Source organism: Heterocephalus glaber, unplaced genomic scaffold (genome assembly GCF_053883595.1).
Source record: "Heterocephalus glaber isolate CG9 unplaced genomic scaffold, H.glaber_assembly_v1.0 deba00001509, whole genome shotgun sequence".
NCBI lineage: Eukaryota > Metazoa > Chordata > Mammalia > Rodentia > Bathyergidae > Heterocephalus > Heterocephalus glaber.
In genome coordinates, this window is record NW_028258325.1 from 9,896,246 (window position 1) to 9,919,007 (window position 22,762).

The 22,762-nt window shown below is 34.4% G+C and overlaps 1 protein-coding gene and 1 pseudogene across 4 annotated transcripts in view; one reads left to right on the forward strand and one right to left on the reverse strand.

Moving 5' to 3' along the window:
• Positions 1–22,762, forward strand: part of Cpeb2 (cytoplasmic polyadenylation element binding protein 2) — a 58,559-nt gene that overhangs the window by 10,580 nt on the left and 25,217 nt on the right. For all 4 annotated transcript variants that reach the window (XM_087187379.1, XM_013073101.3, XM_087187380.1 and 1 more), the window contains 2 exons: positions 2,145–2,235; positions 17,237–17,287. In XM_087187379.1, coding sequence (XP_087043505.1) covers positions 2,145–2,235; positions 17,237–17,287 — 142 coding nt within the window. The remainder of the gene's footprint in view (positions 1–2,144; positions 2,236–17,236; positions 17,288–22,762) is intronic.
• Positions 2,986–3,187, reverse strand: LOC101723699 (small EDRK-rich factor 1 pseudogene; annotated as a pseudogene).

Consider the following 22,762-nt stretch of genomic DNA (forward strand, 5'->3'; position numbering starts at 1 on the left):
TAGTTGAACACAGTATAGCAGACACGCAAAAGATGGAAATATTTGCAGATTGCTAAAATGGTAGGTCATTTTTGTGCAAAGCCATCCTCTCTTCTATTCAAGCTTTATTTCACTTATTGTTCTAGTGCTTTGAGTCTTTCTATAATTTTCAGAGTAGCTTGAGGCATCCTCTAGTGTGATAGGGTTATTGTCCAGAGGGTTCACACTTACAGTGTCAGGAAACCCAGTGCTGTCCGCGGTGTGGTCTGCAGGCCAGCAACATCGGTGTCACCTGAGAACTCAGGCACCACTCCAGGTCTGCAGAATCGGACTCTGTTATATGTCTCTGTCATTGTGTTCACCAGCCCTCCAGATAACTCTGAAGCATGCTCAAGTTCAGAGACACAGAGAACCAGGGAGCTATAATATAGCAAGTTACTCTTCTAGTAAATAGCTGTTATTGATAGGTGTATGATTCTTCAAGGGTATTTCAGTAAAAATTAGTCAAGGGAACTGATAGTTAACTGGTGATAAAGATGGAATAAGAGCCTTCTGTCTGGGTTTTTTTTTTTTTTTTTTGAGACAAGGTCTCCCTATGTAGTTCAGGCTGGTCTTGAACTCACTGTGTACCTCAGGCTGGCCTCAAACTTTTGGCTATCCTCCTGTTTCAGCCTCCTGAGTGCTGGGATTGCAGGTGTGCACCACCATGCCCAGCTCTGTCTAGCATTCTTTCCACCATTCAGTGTTACTTTCCACCCTTTTTAATTCCTTGAGAGCACCTTGTTTAGTCTACAATGCTTATTCACGCACCCTAGCTTTACAACCCTAATTTATAATCCTAATTTAAACATCAACGTAGAATCAATAAATGAGCATATTCTCAGGAAAATTTCTTAGGGTTTTTTTTTTTCAGCCTTCTAAAGAACTGGTTCTGAATCTTCTGGATTGTGAACCCTTTAGAAAACTTACAAAACATTTTCTTCTTGAAAAAAATACGCATATACCCACTTAAGTACTACACTAAGTATAATTCCAGTGAATGAAGATATCTTTTGAAGCACATGGACCCAGGTTAAGAAATGCTTTGTTTTGATTTCTGTGTTGACTTTTTAACCACTTAACTTTCTGATTCCTCCCTTTCTGTTTTCAGTGGTAATCATTTGTGAAGAGTTTCAAATGACCTATCCTGGCCCCCCATCATGCACATATATTTAAATATGCACACAGGCACACCCATGGCCAAAATGGGTGTGGACTAGCACTGACCTATTTGAGAAAAGACTCCAGGCTGTTTGGAGGGCATGGGCCACACCTTACTGTGATAGCTTTTCGTGTATATTTTCTCACGTACATTGAGTATGTCTTGAACAGAATGCAGTGTAAGGTCATGGGCAGTAAATAATCACATTCTTTGTCATAAGCAAATTCAAGGGCTGAATAAATGACTTCTGACAATTCAGAAAAACTTCTGACACTTGGTGAAGCAGAAAACTGAGGGAGCTGAGAGTGCTTTCACTGCTCCCTCCTCTGCCTGCCCTCTTCTGCAGGAGTCCAGGAGGGAGGACTGCAGCACAGAGACCAGAGGTGTGACTATACATACCTGAGGCATTAAACTTTGTTCTGGTATGAGTACTCGTGCCTTTGATCTTTACTGTGTAGGGTATTTATGCATTCATTGTTAGGAAATTCAGATGACTAAGTCCAATAACATAGAATGTCTGATAGATGTTTAAAGTATGGTGCAATTATGGAATTAAATTCTTTCCCCTTAGAGATTTACTCTCCAAATGCCAGTGTCTTTGTTTTTCTAGATATGTGTGAAAATTTAGAAGTTAAATAAACAATATAAATGCTTTCTGTCTGTATAAAATTTCAAGAATCTTTATAGAAAATGAAAGTATCTTACTATATTGTACTAATATTTCCAATGAAATTAGGTTACTTTTGATACTGTATTTCAGAGATAAGTGTATTAAAAACATTGTCCCTAGAAAAAGATGTTGTAGCTCCTATTATCCTCAGTTGTTGGTGCTTTCTTGGAATACAAATTGACTAGTAATATCAAATTAATCAGATGTCCTGTTATATGAGATACTTTAGATAGTATATTTAACCACATCTTGAAAAGAATCACATAGATGATAAGTCTTTCTCTTTTCTTCCAGGATCGAAGTAGAATGTATGACAGCTTGAATATGCACTCTTTGGAAAATTCCCTTATTGATATTATGAGAGCAGAGCATGATCCTCTTAAGGGTAGGTGACTTTTTAAAACAATTTTACATATATTCCTGCCTGTCTGCTTATCTTACCAGTTATTAAAAAAAAATAAGCACTAAGTAGCACCTGTGTCAACTAATGATTATCTGCAGAAGTGTAATGTGCTTGTTTCATATGTACATATTCTGTATATAAGTGTAAAAATAATTTTACATTTTTTTATATAATATTTCTTATTACCCTTTATGTTAATGTGAAAATCTAGCAAACTTTGTCAACTTGAGGAAAGAGATGAGTTATCTACTGCCACATAACAAATCATCCTAAAACTTAGCGGCTTAAACAACAGTGAATATAACCTAACATAGTTTCACTGGATCAGGAGTTCAGGAATAGCTTAACAGATTGTTTCTGGGTCAGAACTTCTCAAGAATTAAAACCATGAACTGCTTTATACACTTCCTTCATTTTTAATTCTATAAATCCAGTTAAGAATTCTCTTAAAAGATTCAGCCTGCAAATTCTAGAATTTAATGTTGGCAGCAGGTGTTAGGCAGCTAAGTTGATAATTGTGATCAGATACCTGTTTTTCTTGATTTTTTTTTTACATGCGTGATGTTTTATTCTTTGAAGAATGGTTCTAAAACATCACACTAAGGCCGAAAAACAAAGTTTGAGGTAAACAGTTTTGAGGATGAGTTATAGCACATGTAATGCTTGTTCATTCTGAGGAATCCTGATCTTGTAGCTTATGATGTACCAGTTGGCAGTGGCACCCACGTTTCCCAGAGCCGGTCATTATTTTTCTCCTGTTTGCGTAGACTTCTCATTAGCTGCCTTCTGCTTTTGCTGCATGATCTCAGAGTCCCTCTGCTTTCTCTGAGAAGTAGTCAAGCTATCCTCTTTTCTTTTTCCCTCGCTCATTTCTTGGGTTTTCTTCATATTCTTCTGTCGGGCAAGTTCTCCTTGATTACCAGGGGCCATGCCAACCACCCGGCGGAGCCTAGAGGAGAGCGACGCAGACCAGCAAGGGTTCCCTCGCACGCCCAGCGGCGGGGGCTGCCACCGGCAATCTGGAAGGCCGAGCCCGGGGCCCTCAGCGGGGCGACGCCTCTGCTCTCACAGCCGCCCCCCCCCCCCCGCGTTTTTCTTGATTTTGCTAGTAAAAGACTTGCTTGTCTCTGATTCTTTCATTTTAAGAAGCTTCAGAAGCTGAGCGGTTACAGGTGGTGGTGAATGATAATTCCCCTTTACAAACTCATACAGTTAGAGTGCAGGTTTTTTGTTCTATCCAAAACTTAGCTTAGGTTTTCGGAATCTCTGTGTGGGTCTAGTTCTTCTCGCTGTCGTGCTGTTTAAGAGTAGACTCTGGCAACTTATGATGAATTTCTTCTGTTTATCTCCTTGTGTAAAAAGAAAATTCCTAGAAATTCTAGTACAAGATAAAGTTAAGATTATTAATTGTTACTGGTGGATAATGAAAAAATTTTCATTGTTATTTCCCTCAGTCTTTCTTTAAAAGGCTTTTTTGGATACTAATTGCTGCAGTATTAATTACCTCAGTTTTTCTTCTTCCTGGACTGGGTAATTATAAAAGTGGAGAAGAAGCTAGAGAGGGGACCTGGAGAAAGGAAATAGAAAGAACAGAAGGAAAGGGGTAATTTTTTTTAAATTCTGAAGTGAATTCAAACTTCTTTTTGTTAGAAAAATTACCTTTGGCTGTGGGAAAGGGAAAAATGTACTTCTCACCAACTTTAAGAAGCATCATGGTGACAAATTTCTTCTTATTGATATAGTTTCTGTTCCATGTGTATTATGGCAAGGTCAAGAGAAAAGAAAAAATTCTGAGAAACCTCCACATAAACTAAAGAATAAGACTGGAGCGTCTGCAAATGCCCATCATATAGGTGTTTAAAATTATCTTCATGCCTGAGTGCTGCCACTTAAAAGTTTTTTTCTTCCTTTTCTTACTAGTACAAATACCACTGCTTGTTGCAGTGTCGTATGATATATATTTTTTTTCTCCTTTCCACACTCTGATCATCACACTCTTCCTTTGGGCTTGATTTCAGTGGAATCTGCCAAAGGAGGACAATGGAAAATGGAAGAAAGCAACTAGGGTTAATCCATGAATTTGCTTGTCCTCTCCATTCTGTATCTTTTGGGCAGCACTTCACTTGTATCCTATCTCTTTCTCATATTTTCATCCCTTTCAGAAAAAAAATTTTCTTCCCCAGAATAAAATGCATCTTATTTTACTTTTTAAAATATGTTTTAAAAACCAGCCATTTCCCTTATCTTTCTCATGAGATTTGATGAAAAAGGAGAACTAAACTGGGAATCAATTATAAAAATGTGTTTCTTGTTTCTTTTTATGTTAATGTAAACATTTGTAGAAAACTATGTGAGCTTGAGTAAAGAGAGATAATATTTGTCAGTTATCTGTTGCTGCAAAACAAGTTTCCCCAAACTTTCATAGCTTAAATGAACAATAAACATGTACCATCTCACATGATTTCTGGAGGTCAGAATTCTGTAGCAGCTTGACTGAGTAGTTTTGGCTGAGGAGCTTTCCTGAGGTAGCAGACAACTGGCTGAGCCTATAGCCAGCTGAAAGCTTTCCTGGGCTAGAGGGTTCCTTTCCATGAAGGTGCACTCGGGCGACTGGCAAGTTATTGTAGGCTGTTGGCAGAAGAACTTAGTTCATTGCCACCCAGGCCACTCCACAGGACTGGTGAACTATTCTCACAACATGGTTGTGAGTGGCACAGCTCAGTGTGAGCTGTGGAGGGAGAGTAAGAAGTACACAGAAGCACCTCATGTAGATGCCAAGTAAAGGAAGCTGAGACCTGAAGCCTGAGCCACACACTTATGGAAAAACACTGGGAGGAAAATGTCAACTAGACCAAGGGAACAGCACATGCAGAAGCCGGGCTGGGTTGTCACGTCTGAGGAACTGGAAGGAGGCTGTCTCTGCACAGCGTGTTGGCTGGCTGATGCTGACTCCGTCTAACTCGGTCCTCTGGACTGCGAGCACTAACACACTGTTGTGCTCCTTTTGGTAGGAGTGACACTGACCCATCTCCTTTATTTATTCTGCAGTGTTTTCCTTCAATTAACGTCCTACTTTCTGATGACAGTCTTGATTCTAGGCAAAATATTTTTTTGCAAAGAAAGAACAAATATGGAGATTTTTAAACGGTTAAAGAAAATCACACTTTGCCAATACAAAACTGTGATTTTGCAGTCGTAGATTTGCAAGCCTGTTTTAAATAATCCACGATCTTTTTATCTTTGCGTCACATCACTCCCCGTTAAAACAGAAGAACAACACAGACCACTGCTAAGCTGTCCCCCCACCTGCCCCATCTGTAAAAGGTCTTTCTGTGTCAGCATTTCTTCCAGAAATTGCTTATCCTCTCCCCTAATGTATAAAGACAAAAATTTAGTTTCAGCTCATAAAAACTGACTTGAAAACTATGAGAATATAGTTTATATAACAGTTCTTGAAAAGCTCTCTCTCAGCAGGTCGTAATGTCTTCACCTGTGTACCCTGAACAATGGAAGGAAATTCAAGAAAAAGCATTTCAAATATTATTTTATGCAGTGAATGTTTAGAAAGTGAAGCTTTTTAAAAATTTTTCATTTTTATTTATACGTTAGCAGTACATAATGGTTAGGTGGGGAGTGGTACATGTACATGTAAAAGTGAATGCTTTTAAAACGTTTTATGTAGTAGGACTCATTGAATATATAGGGTTGTTTTTATTAAGTACTGATTGCTAAACTCCAGAAACTCTTGAAAAACCACTTCTTATTTTCAGGACCCTAACCCTTGAGAAAATAAGAAGTTATTTCTCTAAGGTGTGAAGTGGTTGTAGTTGTACCAAATTCTTCTTTTCTTCTACTTTTCTCTCTGTTTTCTCTTTGTGAGATTAAAGTACAGAGTTAGGAAATAACTGACGTGACTCCTTAATATCCCCTGTGAGAACTTGTACTTTGGAACTTCAGAACCTTTGAGCTGGACAGAGGTTCTCATCCTCTGAGAGCAGGTTTACCTTGCAGATTCCTAGGCCCGGCCCGTACCCATAGATTGTGTATTGTATGTTGTATTGTATATTGAAAACATGTACTAGTAAAAAATAAAAACTGAAAAAAATAACATACTTTGGAGAAACTCTGATATAAGAGAGCGAGGGCTAAGATATCTATGAAAAATTGGGAAAGTTTAATACATGTATTAAAGTACAGCAAAGTGTGAAATACTATTGATGTACTTGCAGAGTTCTGTCGTCTCCACTTAAAAGGCACTATCTTATTCCTTCTGACAGAGAGGGATCCATTTCATAACACTTGAGTTGGCTTTTCTTCAGCCCCCGTGTTACCTAGAGTCAGATTTTTCACAGTTGTCAGAAACAAAGATATAAAAAAGAGTAACATATACGCATTGATCATCCATAGTCTCAAATTCCAAAACCCAAATGCCCCAAAATCTGAAACTTTTTGAGTGCCAACATGATGCCACAAATGGAAAATTCATATCTCTCCTCATGACTTGTCACAGTTCAAAGGCAAGGACACTAAAAATGTTGCATACAATTATCTAAAGGCTGTGTTTGTACCGTGTATATAAAGCATAAATGAACTTCTTGTTAGGGCTCTCATCCCTAAGATAACCCAGTATGTATAGACAGCTGTTCCAAAATTGAACAAAAGTGTGAAGCAAAGTATCAGAAATTCCAAACTCTTTGGATAAGGGATTTACCTTGTACTACAATTTCTTTTTGAAATGGTAATTCAGGAAAGATTGCTGTACATGCTTTCATTTGCTTTTTGCCCTCTGGATATTGAACCCAGGGCCCTGCACATGTTAGACAGGAGCTCTGCCATGGAGCTGCATCCCTGGCTTTCATTTTTCAAGTGAATCATTGCTATTTATTTTACAGAGTATTTTCTATTTAAATTTTACATTTATTTCCTCCTTACTGTTTGGATTTTTCTTTTCTTTTTCCAGTGAACACTAGCCTTTAGTAAGAAAAATCAAGTTTAAAACATATTTAATATAGGAGAAATGTGCATTTTATTAAATATATTCTGACATTGAGATGTTTGCTCTTCACACTTTACCCTCTGGCTACTCAGAATTAAGTTCATCTTAATGAAAGTACAGTTTATAGGAGTTTAACTTTTGTCATCAGTGACAGTATCTGCAAATTAACAACCAAATTACAAAAATATGACTGTAAGGATTCTTGTTTTAGAGATTTGGTTGAAAAATGGTGTCATGAGTGCAGACTTTCAAGTTTTACTTATCTTTATGTAGTTGTCTTTATTAACAGCAGTATTATTAAATTTAAGACTATAATGGATCATTATTTCTTCCAGGCCTCTTTGAATGTTTTGTTAAGTGATTTGAATTACAACACATTCTAATTTTCATTTTAAAAAACCAAAACCTATCTGATAAAAACTGTAATGATTTTTTAAAAATCACTACAGAACACATATGTGCTTACTTAAAGTTTGTTCTTCACGTGTTTCTCATGATTTTGAATATGTATTTATGGCTCTCATTTTTAAGTGGAAAATAAAACAACAAAACATGTTTATTGTATATAATTGCAATAATAAAAGCAAGCACTTAGGATGATTATGCCTATGATTGTAAGCTGTTATAGAATTCAAAGGAATATCCTAGAATCTCTTTTGCTTAAAAATATAACATTTAATCATTTTTTGTTTGTTTTCTAGATATTTAAAGTAATACTCATTTAAAAAATTTCTATAACAATCAAGTTTTAAAATCAATAGTCCCAGGAACTAAAATAACTACAATTGTTATTTTGATGTATAATTTTTCCAATCTCTTATTTTTCTGTGTAAATTTAAAATACTTGAATAGTTAGATCTTTACCTTCCCCCCAACTTGGCTAACATTTTTAAAAATTAGTCACATACACATACTTACATACATATATATATACACATATATATATATATATATATATATATATATGTCATACAGTGCCACAAGGCTAATAGTTTTTAAAATTAGAGGTCTTCTGCCTCATCCTTTCTACTTCTGATTCCTGTTTCTTAGAGGCAGCTGCTTTGAACTTTTTTATTAACTGATTTTTCATGTATTTGTAAGCCATATACTTATGCTTCTGTATTTTTTATATTTGAGTTATTATATATTGATACCCTACTACAGCTTACACATCCTCAACACTTCCCATACTCTGCACTCTCAAAATGGTTGTACATTTGTTTTTGTTTAGTTCAGGGATTATATTCCTGAGATAATACAAATAATATTCATAAATGAACCTTGGCTATTATGTACTATACCATTTTCTTCTTCATAAGATTTTATTTCTCCTGGAATTAATCATTGCCTTGTCTGGTTTTTTAGCTTAGTTTTTTCAGTACTTATCACTAGTTCATTATAGTATTTTTAGAACTATAAAGCCTCTCTCAGTACCTACAAGCATATCGTATAGTTATCCAGATGGACTCTTTCCTACCTCTGGAGTTACTTCAGGACTTCCATAATCCTGGGAATCCCTTTTTGCTGAGGAATCTGTGTCTTGACCTCTTTGACAGTTTATACTTTTGTTTTGACAGTACTTTCTTGCCAACAGAACATAAATTTTTAGTGTCTTTTTATATGACAATATACTTACTTTACTTAGATATGATCATAGACCAGCATGAAATTATACAGTGGCAATTTAGAATATTGAAGGCATTGCTTCACTATCTTTTAACTTCAGGGCTACTCTCAATTTCATGTTATTCTGAAATTTATTCCTGTGATCATTTTATTTTTAATTTTTTCTTTCTGAGAAGTTTTAGGATCTTTTCATGCCTGTGGCTCTGAAATGAAGTAATAGTGAAATGTAGACCTTGAGGTGTGTATGTACATATATACGTGCCTTTTTGTTTATTAAACTGAACATTCATTTGGATGCTTTTAATACAGACCTCCATTTATTCATGGAAATTAGGAGTATTTTTCTGTAATAATGTCTCATTTTTTGACATCGCTTCTTTTTTTTAATTCTTGTTCTTTAAATATTAAACTTCCTGTACTCATCATTAGCTTTTCTATTTTTTATTGTTTCTGCTTTTATTTTGGTTTTGAAGAGATCTCATATTTCAGCCTATCAATGGTTTTATTTTAAACATTTGTGCTGGTTGATTTTTAAGACTTTCTTAAAACAATTCTCAGAACTTTATAGTATCTTCTTGATGTTTGATCTTATTTCTTCAGAGGATATTATGGTATTTGAAAATTATTTTTTCAGTGCCTTATATTATCTAGGCTTCTTCTAAGTTCCTCTATTTTTTTCCAGGTTAGAGCCTTTCATGAACTACTTTGATTATTTACATTCATACTTAAGGTATAAAAGGAGTGATTGCAAGTTTCCTGTATGAGGTTTGGGCAATTAACTAGTATTGATTGCAGTAAGCCACTCAGGTGAGACCCTGGCAATGTTCATTTCTAGTTCTTTCCATATTGTTGGGAAGTAAATCTGGATGCATGAGTTTTGTCTGGCAGCTTTAGGCCTAGCTGCTAACCCTTTCTGAAGAGCCAGGAAGGTGGTCGTGTGTATCTCTGGTTCTTTTAAAAATTAACCCTACATCTACCCTGGGTGATAACCTGAGCTACTTATTTCTGAGCCTTGCCAGGTGTGTGGTACAGTAAATGGCTTATTTCTTGATGGCCTTTTCACTGCCTTAAGTTTCTTTTCAGTGATTTTTGCTTTATAAAGTTAGCACTCAACCCTTTACATTACAGCTTCATAGAATTTTTTAACATGGTCCTTCTATGATCCTGCTAAATTCTCTTTGTCCTGACAGAGTTATACCTCTCTGAAACTTTAATAACTGTTACTTTAGGGGTTCCAGAAAGAAACAGAGGTGAATGCATGTATACTGTCTTTGTTCAGTGGGAAGTCTCAGTCCCTGGTCAACCCAGTGCTCTCTCAGTGAGGACTCCTTTGACCCTCACCAAGGGGAGGTTGTGTTTGCTTAAAAATCTGTAGAAAATCATATACCTTTTTAATCTGAGTACCTGTGTTACTTAATTTAGATGCAGTTGTTTGTTATAGTTTGTTTTTAATATATATATATCAATATATATATATTTCAAATGAAGCTGTGTCATTGCTAATTACCATATTTGTTTTTGCTTTACCTTGCATCAACATCTGTCATAATGCTAAGAGAACAGGAACAGCTCAATAAATTATTAGTCAAATGATTAAACTCTTTTTATAGTAATTCATATTCATATTATTTGTTTAGAACTTTTAAAAATGATCATGTGTAGTATTTAGCATATAAACAATTGTATAATCATTCCACTACAGAGCACATTTAGAAGATTTTAATTTTTAAATAAAATTTGGTGAGCTTTGTGTTTATTTCTGCAAGATGAACTTAATACATTCATTTTGGAGGCTCTAGACATAATAGCTACTCCTTAACTTATGATAAGTTTAAAATATTTAATATATATATATATATTTTTTTTTAACATGAAAATGCATTTAATGCAGCTACCTTACCAAACATTGAATCTTAGCCTGGTCTACCTTCAGCGTGGTTAGAGCACTTATATTCACCTATGGGCAGGCAGCATTAGCTAACATAATTTATACTGAGTGTTGAGTAGTTCAGGTAACTCATTGAATACTACTTTTTACTGATAGTTATGCTTTTGCATCATTGTAAATTGGGGATGGTTTATGTTTTTTATTTTAAGTTTTATGCCAGTTTATCATTGCCACTGTCACTATTTGATGGCTCATTTATTAATCTTACTGTCACCATTACTTTCATTTAAAACTCTCATACAGTGAAAAGTTTTACAATTTCTAGTTCAACTTTTTTCACATTTTTAATAAAATTTTCACTTAAATATAATAGCTTTAGGTTTACAGAAAAGTTGAATACATAGTAGAGTTCTCATATACCCACTGCCACTTTCACCTGTTGTTGACATCTGTTAATAGGATACATTTATCACAACTAACAAATCCATGTTAATACATTATTATTAACTAAAGTCCATATGGTATTCATATTTTCTTAGTTTGTACTTAAAGACCTTGTGCTGCCCAGGATTCTATCTAGGGTACTACATTACATTCAGTCACATCTTCTGAGACTCCTCATGGCTGTGATGGTTCCTCTGACCTTTGCAGTTTTTATTTTTTCTTATATATGTATTATATATGTGTATATACATACAACATATATGCTTATCTGTGTATATATAGATATATGTACATATTAAGTGTGCAAAATATTGGGTTTCATTATGCCACTTTATGCATGCATATAAGGTTTTGATTATTAGGTGCATGTTTTATTACAGTGACTATGATAATACATCATCTTATTAGATGATAATGATTTATGTTTAATCTTTTGTTATTATTGTCTTTTGTGATTATACTTTACTTGAAATAAACTCCTTGGTATTCTTTGTTCCTTGGTGTTCCATAGTACATTTTATAGTATTGATTGGGTAAAAGTCAGAAAATTTTTAAACAGTGTTAGATGAAAAAAATCTGTCAGATCTTGATTTAAGAGTGAGTTAAATAGACTAATTTCAGTTGGCTCTGAAGTTGCTTGGTGGTCTTTATTAGATGTGGGTAAGGAATGATTCTGACGCTGTCTTGGGATCTGGTACTTTGGATCTAAGGGTCTTTTCTACATTTGTATGATCTTATTCTTGGGCTTTTATGAGGCATGCATTGAGATTTGGGAATGAGGTCAGGAATGACTGTCCTGCCCCTTGGATGTGAGCAGAGATTGGAGTTTTTCAAGGTTGGTAATGACCACATTCTAAGTGGATTTTACCACATCCAATATGAACATTTTTTTCTGATTGGATTTAGAAGTAAAGGTGAAATATAAATGATTAAAAAATATTGAAAGAGTGTGCCAGTCTAGTGAGAGCAATGCTTTATTTGAAGGAAATAAGAAAGAAGCATTATCTATCTTCAATTAAGGATGTATGTGTTTAATATACCTATGTAATTTATCATATACATATCATTTATTATCATAACTAACATGTAGATATTTTACAGTTGGGCAACTATGACTTATTAACAATTGTTATCCAAGTTTCAGCTGTTACTAAGTGGTGAAACTTGTTTACTGTCAAGTTTGTACTTTTATGTACTGCATCATACTGCCTCTTTTTAATTAATGTGACTTCTAACCTAGATCTTTTATGATTATGTGACTTAAATGTTTAATTTTCTCTTTAAAAATGTTGGTAGAGTCCATGGCATTGGGGTTTTTTTTTTTAGCAATTTTCTTACCACTGAGGAATATGTTGAGATAATTAACTATGAATATTAGGGATTTGGTGTTTATTTTTGTGTACACATAAGGGATATATTTAAGGACCCCCTAGGGGCTCCTGTATATGAGCAGTGAGATCCCATGACAGTCGTATTATATGTACAATAGATGGGTAGCATATACAGCTTGGATACACTGGACGAAGGGATGATCCATATCCTGAGCAGGATAAACCAGGCCAGTATTATAATTTCCTGACTCAGAATAACACCCAATTTAAAACTTATAAATTGTTTATTTCTAGAAATTTTCATTTACTATTTTCAGATCCCAGTTAACTATGAATAATTAAAACTTCAGAAAATGAAAGCAGAGTTAAGGGAGAAGTAGTTTTCATTAAAGAAAGTAGTTGTAGAGAAGGGAAAATTTTATCTTGCCAAAGAGTAAAATCTTACAACATTAGCAGTTTCTCCCTCCCCTGCAAAATGCTAAAGAGACTTGAAAAATGAACTAAAATAAAGGCTTCTTCTGTAATTGTTCTGTTTTCTTGGAAATTGTCTTTCTTGTGCCCTGTATACATGCACATGTAGTTGAGTCTGTGATTTACATAATAGAATAAGATATTTAATTTATCCATTCAACAAATATTTGAGAGCCTGTTACTATTGTAAATGGTAGAAATATAGTACAGAACAAAAGAGCAAAGTCCTTGCCCTTACGGATCTTCTGTTTTTAAAAGTAGAGGTAATCAGAAATTGTTAGGGAATAATCGTGTAATATTATGGGTTAGAAAAAGGAAGAAGCTGCTATTTGGGGCAAGATGGTCTGTAATGCCATCTCAAACAAATCTGAAATAACTGAAGGGTGCAAGCTTTATAATACCTGTGTGTGTGCATGCGTGCATATGTGTGCGTGTGCACGCGCGCGCGTGTGTGTGTTACTCTGGGGATTGAACCCAGCATACCCAACCCCTTTTATTATTATTATTCTTTAATTTCAAATGGGGCCTCACTAAGTTTCCCAGGCTGGCCTCAAATTTGTGATCCTTTTGCCTCAGCGTCACTCCTGGCTGGGCAAATGCATTTCCAGCAGAAAAAAGTAAAACTAGAAATATTCTAAAATAGGAGTGTGTCTGATTGGATAAACAGCAAAGAGAGGCCAGTGTAGTTAAAATGGTAGATGATGAGGGACTAGATATTTGTTCTATGTGCCATGTATAATCTTATAATTTTTCTATAAAAGTGATAAGTTGTATTGAGTTCTCGTATTTCTAAGTATTATTAGTTGCTCAGATTTAAAGTGGCTAATGTAAACTGTCTTTTATGTATGTATTATGTAATTGCTATTTAAAATCATAATAGACTAATTTCTAAGATACTGTGTAGGTTCTCTGTAGTTTTTTCACTGACACCTAAAAATACGTATTTTAAATTTTTATTTTAAATTAAATAATAATGTAGTAGTCCCAAGAAATAGTGAATATTTATTATTTATAGCTATATTAAAACCATTATGAAATTATTATAGCTTATACTTTATCACTGGAGAACTTTATTTGTAAGGTTAGGGTCTCCTGGGATAACAAACCTCAGATGGATTAAATGAGATAGTTTATTTCTCTTACAGAAGCATTAATATTTCCAGAGTGGTGTGGTGACTTTCATAGATCTAAGTTATCTTGCTTAAGACAATCCAATCCAAGCCTAATGCTGGTTCTTTAGCCATTATATCTGCATTCCAGAAAGCAGGATAAAGAAAAGGCAAGCCTTCCCTTTTAAGAATATTTTCCAGAAATTGCACATGCTACTTTCACTTTGGATCCTTTTGAGCAGACTTTACACACATAGTCACACTGAACTACAATAAAAATGTAATTTTTACCCTGGCAGCTCTGTACCCATCAGTAGTCAGGAGTCTTGTTACTGACAAGAAGGGACAAATACCATTGTATACCTGTTAGTCTCTGCACTGCCAGCCTTTTAGACAATAAGGAGAAATTAGCTTTGTAACAATGTGGCTTTTGTCTATTTTCTCCTATATTCAAGTTTAAAGTATCCAACATACTATATAATCATTCTGTGATTTTTTTTAAACAGATGAGTTTGTCCAGTGGGCCATCACCCATGCCTTTCCCTATATTCTGTTATCACTATATTCAATATTAAGGTAGCAATTAAGAGCGGTAAGCAAACCACTACGGTTCTAAGCCTGCCAGTGCAACCCGATAGAAATGTAACCTTGAACAAGTTAAGTAGCTTTTTGTGACACAGTCTGCTCATCTTAGAATGGGAAGACACCAGCACCACACTCATGGGTTTCCTGGGGTAACATTATTACATAATTAACAGGATTAAATAATGAGCTGTAAAGAATTTAGAAAAGCTCTTGACACATAGTAAACCCTCAAATGTTGTTATTGCTATCAGTTGACAGGTTCCTAGTGAAAGTAGTTTTAATTATATCCTAAGTAAAACATAAATTTAAAAGTTAACAGTAAAGTTATATGAATATTGTCAGTGTGGTGAAGAAAAAGTGATTGAATAATTAAAAATAAGTAAATTTTCTTACTTCGTTTTGGCATATTTTATAGTTACATTGGCTGTTGATTCTGTGTGATGAGCTGTATTTTAGACCATATATTTAAAAACATGGACATTTAGTATTTTTCTTTTGAACTTTATACATTGTTACTCCTTTTAAGTCCATTCAGAGCCAAGATGTCAAAAGACAGTTAGCAGTGAAAATATCTCCTTACCTTTGTCTTGGGATAAATTAACTAAACAGTGAACCTATTAGAGAATAATTATGTGTCAATCGAAAGTTGAGTGTCTTTCAGGATATAAGTAGGCCTCAAGAAAAAGGCTTTATTCTATTATTCCAGGAAGTCTTGTTTGGTTAAATATTTCTTTGTACTTTGTTTAGTTTTATAACAAACTGTACATAACTTTTCAGACCTGACAGATTTTACTGAAGTTTATATTTGTGTCTGTCTCTTCTACAGACAGACATAGAAGAGATAATGTCTTACTCAAGTTTGTATCCTCCATATTCTACACACTGTCGATATAAAAGACTTCGTTAATTTATTACACTAAACAGCCATATATGTTGAGACTTTTATAGGAGTTTCTTACAAATCTCAAGTCAGAAATAACAGCACATTTTTTTCATGGGCTTAAATTGTTTTCTAAATTTAGAAATCTGTAAGAAGATGTTCAGAAATAGTTATATTTCCAAAATAAGCTGTTATACTTCAAAATAATGCCGTGTTATTGAAACCCAGGTTAGGAGGCACGTGTTTCCTGGGCCCTGTACATGTTCTAATCCTCACTTCATGCCAAGGTATCAGGACAGTGGCTCTCACTGTGTGTTTTAGGGTATGACAGCTTTATTGAACAGGTCATCTAGTTACTGATTTCTTGCATGACACTCCAGTAAATAAGAGGTGATAAGTTGTCCTCTTGAGGAACAGTAACGTATAGTGTATAATTGTTGAGTCTGAAATAAAAATACACCATAAATTAAGAGCTTGGATGAAGTATATCTGTGCATATATATCTATATATCTTTCATATTTTTTTTTCATTTTTTTAAGTCAAAACTGGATTCTCTTGCCTTAGTGGATTAGCAGCTTGTAACTAAGACAAGAGCCAACAGACAGTCTCTGTCTTGTGCAGGATATTTGGATATATTAAAGGGTCCTTATTAAAGTATTTGCTGAGGTTGTAAAGGTAATTAATCATGTTAGATTCAAATATTTCTCAGTCCCCCTTCTGATGGCAGTATGTTATATGTCATAGTGTCATGTTAAGGACAGTGCTAAAAGTGGCTAGAATGCAATCCTAGACATTTAATTTTTAACAGTTTTCTAAAGGGATTTTAACATGCCTTTTTAATAGTCTATCAGATATTCATGGATTAGATAAAAATCCCAAGTTTTAATGAGTTCAAAATAATGATCATCCTTGCTGGCAGTATTTAGTCAAACAAGTGTAGTATAAAAATGCTGGATAAATCACAGTATATTCTGTGCATGACATTTTTTTCACACCATAGTATAATACTCTTGCCCTTTTTTGCATATAGTAAATACACCATCCTTGAATGAAGACGACTTGGGGAAATATTTTGCTGCTATATTCATGAGCTTGAATGTTCCTTTTAAAAATATTTTGATCATTTGTAAACCCTACAGAAGCTACATTTCCAGTGGTATTTGTAGTAATACATCTAAGATGTTTTCATTAAACTTCATCTAAATACAACTATATAAACCACATTAAGTTGTGATGAGTTTTTTCCTGCTTATTTTAATATTTTAGTTAATTTAGGAATGCACATTTCAAGTTTCATTTTTGACAGATCTATAGAGAAAATTAAAAACTTTTAGAAGATTAAAAAGTTAGTTATCTCGTATTAAGTTTTCATGGGTACCTGCATTGTTGTTAATTTTAAAGATCAAACTTTATTTTATTGCCATTGCTCTTAGGTCACATTTTGATCTTGTAATCTAGGAACTAAAGCTGTTTTTTCATTTTGTTTCCGTTCAAAATAATTTAGAAAATATACCTAAACATTCAGTTTTCCTGTATTAAATACTGTGCTCAATATTATTTGTTCCTTACCCTCCCCAGCCACACCTACACTTTTTTTTGGCTTTTCAAATAGCTCTTTAATCCTCAAATTCCTATTTCCTATTTCTCTAAAGGTCGATTGAGCTACCCACATCCAGGAACTGACAATCTGTTGATGTTAAATGGTAAGTCTTATAAAAACATTTTGTATTTCTTATTCATTTATATAAATAAAATAACTAAATACATATTTCTCTAAACCTTCTCTGATACGGTTTAATCACTTTATACGAATAAAATAAAGCTATTGTCAGGCATGGGAGTAAAACCCTGTAGTCCCAGCGACTTGAGAGGTTGAGATGGGAGGATTACTTGGAGCCCATCAATGTGAGACCAGTCTCAGCAACAAAGCAAGACCTTATCTCAAACAATGACTACAACAATGCCATGGCTGTACCTTTGCAGAGAGCAGAATTAGGAATCTGAGTATATTCTGGCTGATAAAGTTGCTGTTGAAGTATATTTGTGACAGTATGAGTTAATTCAGTGATCAAACATTTTGATGCAGTCCTTGTTTGAATGTTAGCTTTTCAGTTTAAGGTATGACCTTAGTCAACTAAAGGTGACCTTAGTTTCTCCACTTGTCAAATGGAAATATAATCTCAAGATTTAGTATGAGAATTAAATGAAATAAGCTTTGAAAAGTACCTAGAACCTGTTACTTAGTATAAGCACTTATGTTTATGTTTAACTAAAGAATATACTTGGCAATTCTGTAAATATAATAATCGTACCAGTTTAATTTATTCTAACTACACAGCTTCCATAGTTAAGCTCACTAGTTAAGAGAAGAATAAACTTCCATGAAAGTTTTTTTTCTGTTGGTCAAGTGTTAATATATAGAGAGAGTCACAGTACTGGGCACCTCCACGATTGTATGCATGAGGATAGAGGTTTAAAATATTTTTCACACAAGTATTTTTAAACCATAGGTTAGTTTGGAAGGGGAAATAAGAGATAGAAATCATTTATTTTTAAAAATATATGATATTGGCTTAACTCTTCTCTCTCAATGAAACTTTGTTGAAATAATATGGCAATTAAGTTGAGAAACAAAGGTTGAAAATAAAATCAATGCAAAACTAGACCATGAGGACTAACTCCATGTGAAGATGACTGTAGTGACAGAAAGGTAAGAATAAGGCCTATGCTACCTGGGAGATTATCAGAATAGATAGAATTTTGGAATGAGAAAAAAAAATACAGAAGAAGCAGAGTGTTAGGGGAGAGGTGATTGATAGTGTTTTCAACACTTGACTCTTACATATTGAGTTGTCTACCACAAGACAGCATAGGACCAGTGGTGGCGAACCTGTGGCACACATGCCACAGGCAGCTCTTGTTATCTTTGAAAGCTCTAAAAGGTTTGCCATCACTGTCCTAGATGAAGGTGAGCCTAGCTCAAGGTCAGCCTAGACTGACAAGCAATTTCATTGAGAGACTCTTTTTGTAGCTGGGCTCTGACTCTAAATATTATATACCACTAAAATGATACTGTTGAAATTGGAATTATAAAACTAAACATAGCTCACTTTTATTATTCCTTTGACTTAGCTTATAAAATAATGACAGGCTTAGGTAACAATAAATTATTTATGTATTGATTTCCTCTTAAACATTCTGCATGGTAAGTAAAGAGCATTTATGTATCTATTTTAACTTCTGAAAAAGCACATGTAGTTCACATAGTCTGTTAAAGTCCATTTGAAGGAAAGTACTTTATGAGATAATGTTTTAGACTGTTTACAGATGTTCCTAGGTTGCTGAATGGATAGAAAGCTAGGACGATCACTGTAAAATGTCAGTTATGTGTAAGCAAAAGCTTAATTAGTCACACTGCCTCTGCAACTTAGATTTTTGGCTATACTAATGGTTAATGTGATGATTTTGTCAGTTCCCAGAAGTCCTTATCTCGATGGTAGGTTGAAAAGTGTTTCATAACACAGAAGACACAGAAGTATTTGATTTCAGGCAAGAGTTACATCTTGTGGCCAAAGCTACTTTTTTAAAATTATGTAAGCACTCTTCACTAGCCTGCCATTTGGGGCCACAGTGCACACTTCCTACAGGGGGACGGCCTCTAATGTGTGAGCTTCTGACAGAGGATGAGTGGAGGGAAATGAGAGACCATGAAGTCAAGACTTCAAACTGTATTGAGGTCAGGAAGAGAAACAGTTTGATTCAGAGAGGAAAAACACCTTTGCTTATTTGAGATCTTTGGTTGAGAGAGGAAGCAGGAGTCCCATAATTGGGTATATTTGTGGAATAAGGAAGTAGGAAAAAGTAAGAATTTAAATAATTTTAGTAGACATCAGAGTCATTTAGGAGAGAACTTGGCAAAGAGAAGAGAGCTAAAAAGTAAGGGGAAATGTTTTTGAGCTGTTTTTTAAATACATGTAAGTCAGCTATATTCTGAGTGTATTATCTCCCTGGGAAATACGGAAATTAAATGATGGTAGTACAGGGCTCTGCCTTCTCTAAATATTTATCAAATATTATTGGCAGATTAAAGGACGTGTGGCATCTCAGTACCTAGGATTGCTTTTTATTCTTTTTAAAACATATTATAGAACAGTTGGCTAAGTTAGTTGCAGTATTTACCCTACAAGCATAACTGATATTGTTGACTTTAAAATGAATATCTGGTAACAAATCTTGTTTCACTTTTGTAGCAGTTTAGCAGTAGTCAATATTAGTTGATACCACAGACACTGAAGCCAGTTTGTGTTTTCTGTCTGTGTAATCTTGGATAGTTTAACTTACTTCACTTGGACTTAGCTTCTTCCTATTTATAACAGCATCCTGCCTGCCTGGGGTGGGGGCTGTTATGAGTGAGTTCATTCATGTAAAATACTTAGAACAGTTCCTGACAGTAAGTAATAGCTGGGCAGAATGGGTCACTTGACCAAAATAACTTTACAAGAGTAAATTCACGATCTGTTAATAGATGAAGGAGCTAGGTATATTTATCTTGGAGAATATAAAATTAAGATATAATTGTTAACCCTTCTAGTCATGAGAAGGATTGTTTGGGGCAGTAGGTATATTTTTCTTTGTAGTTTTGATTTTTTCAAATTAAAGAAATTGTTCTTTAGTTTCTTTTCAAGAGTTTAACCTCCATTTCTAGCTGATGTGGCTTGTTTGCCTGTCCCTTCTTCCAGCTGCAGTAACTTGGCTACCACAACTGTAGGTGAGAGCCAGTAATTACTAGCACTAATTCCCTGGACAGAATGGTACAATTACTCAATTTTTTTTGTAGTTGTGGGTTAGAACCTGAGTAAGATGATTGGGAAGCCAGGACCAAGTGTGAAGTCAGTTATATAGGAGTGATCTTCAGGTTTTTCTCAGAGCCTTCTTACCCTTCAATACATGAAGAAATGTACTCATCAATAGTATAGTTTTAATACATGAATACACATATATATATGTTAAGTAGCCAGCTGTTCCTCTTGCTTAAATAAGGTTATTTTTGGTAAATGCTATTATAAAATAAGTATACATGAAATTTGATGTTATAAATACAATTTTTATACAAGCTGTCCCTCCCCCATTTTTTCCTAAATGTTCCAAATTAGAGAAGCAGATTAAAGAATTCTTAAAAATGTAGTCACTTAATGAGTTTCTTTACTTACTGAGAGTTTCTGATAATTGTGATTCACTGTTATAGTGGAACATAACCTAGAAATTCACATAAAAACACTGGTAGAAAATTGAATATAAACACCATCATTTAGCAAGATTGTAACAGATTAGTTATTTCCATGACGGAGTAGGAAATGTTTGACATGGTGTTTAGTTTCATCCATAGTCAGTTTTACTTACAAAAATGTAAGGAATTGCCTCCTGAGAGTTACCCAAAAACTAAATGGAATAGTTCTTTATAGGATTCTAAAATTCCTCAGCTATGCGATAATTGAAGAAATTTTCTAAGTAATTATATGTGCCAGCTGAAGAATGAGATGAAATTTTCACTATTTTAATACTGAGTAGCGGTAGCTAAGAGAAAAAGTTAAGAACATAAACTGGTCATGATGTCATTAATTTTCTCAGTAGGTCAAGAATTATGTGCTGTGAGTTCATAATAACTCATCACTTGGCTTTAAACTTGATGAAAATAGTTTCATATTCTTTATAAATCTTGAACCCTCTAGTCTAGAACATCCGTGAATAAAATTCTCCAAAGCAGATTTATACTGGATTCATCTCTTAGGCGACACTTTGGGATGAGCAGGAAACCTAACTCGTGAGACTTGTGAAGCATTTGGGGGCGTGGTGCCCGTTTCCAGGCTCGGGGAATTTACTCCTCTGTAGCCTGTTCTTGATAGTTCAATCAAAATTACTTTCTATTGGGCCGGGATTTAGCTCGGTGGTTCCGGCGCCTGCCTCGCAAGCACAAGGGCCCGAGTTTGATCCCTGGTACCAAAAAAAAAAAATTACTTTCTATCGATCTGATTTTCTGTAGTCAAATTCCCAGTGCCGTGAAACATTTTCTTAAGGCCTTTATAACTCTTAGAAGACCTAGACAACAAAATTCCAAATGCTGCTTCCATTTTTACCCTCATCTTAAATTAATATATAGGTCAGGTAACCGAAATCAGTCTGCCAGGCATTGAGGTCATTAGAGCACAAGACAGGCCAGGCGTGACAGGTGCAGATGAAGGTGTTCATTCAGAAGACCGATCTAAACCTTGTATTTGTTGACTCATTTCTTGGAAGTATAAGAATTGATGTTTGTTTGTCCTACTTTTTCATATAGAGGAAATAATGACTATTTACTTTCTTATAGCCACTTTCTTTATATTAGATAAAGCCTTAGTATAAAGTTAAAAATACATTTTGTACAACTTCCATAAGAGAGTATATTTAATGATGTAAAATGATTCCTTTCAATCTGGAACTCTTGTACTTTTGGATAAACTACATTTCTAAGAATTTTCAGTACATAAATTCATTTGAGTTTTATTCAACATTGAATTTTTGCGGGTCCAAACAAAAATCTATTAATCTGAATAAATATCTTAGTTTTTAAACAGTCATTATTTTGTTATTGTCTTAATTTTATGTACTAATTCTAGGATAAAAATAATTGTGTGTTCAGATTTGGGTGGAGGAGTTATATAAAATCAAGTTGTAGATCTTATCAAACTATAGTTTCTTATGAAGAAGAAATTGCCATATTTTTTTCTCCTTAGTAATGATGTAAACTGTTAGTAATATAAATTGAAATGCCTTTCTACTTTATATTTTTACAGTATTTAACGTATGTACCATTATTCTGTGATACTAACAGTAATTTGTATATGAATCCCTCTGAATCTCAGAAGTAGACACATATCTGAAGAATAGAAAGCATTATTAGCTCTAGTATATCTGTAGCCGTTTCTCTAAGCAACTTTGAACAGGCTTTGATACTTTATATTCCACCTAAGCTGTATGTACTTCACCGTTTCAGGTTGGCAGTGGTTTATCACTCATCTGTATCTTCCAGTACTACTTTCATAGAGGGTTGGCTGTAAGATGGATTGGGTCTGAATAGCTTTTTGTTGGACAGTATAACCTATCAGTCTCTGTAATGAATTGAAAAATAAGAATTTAATTTA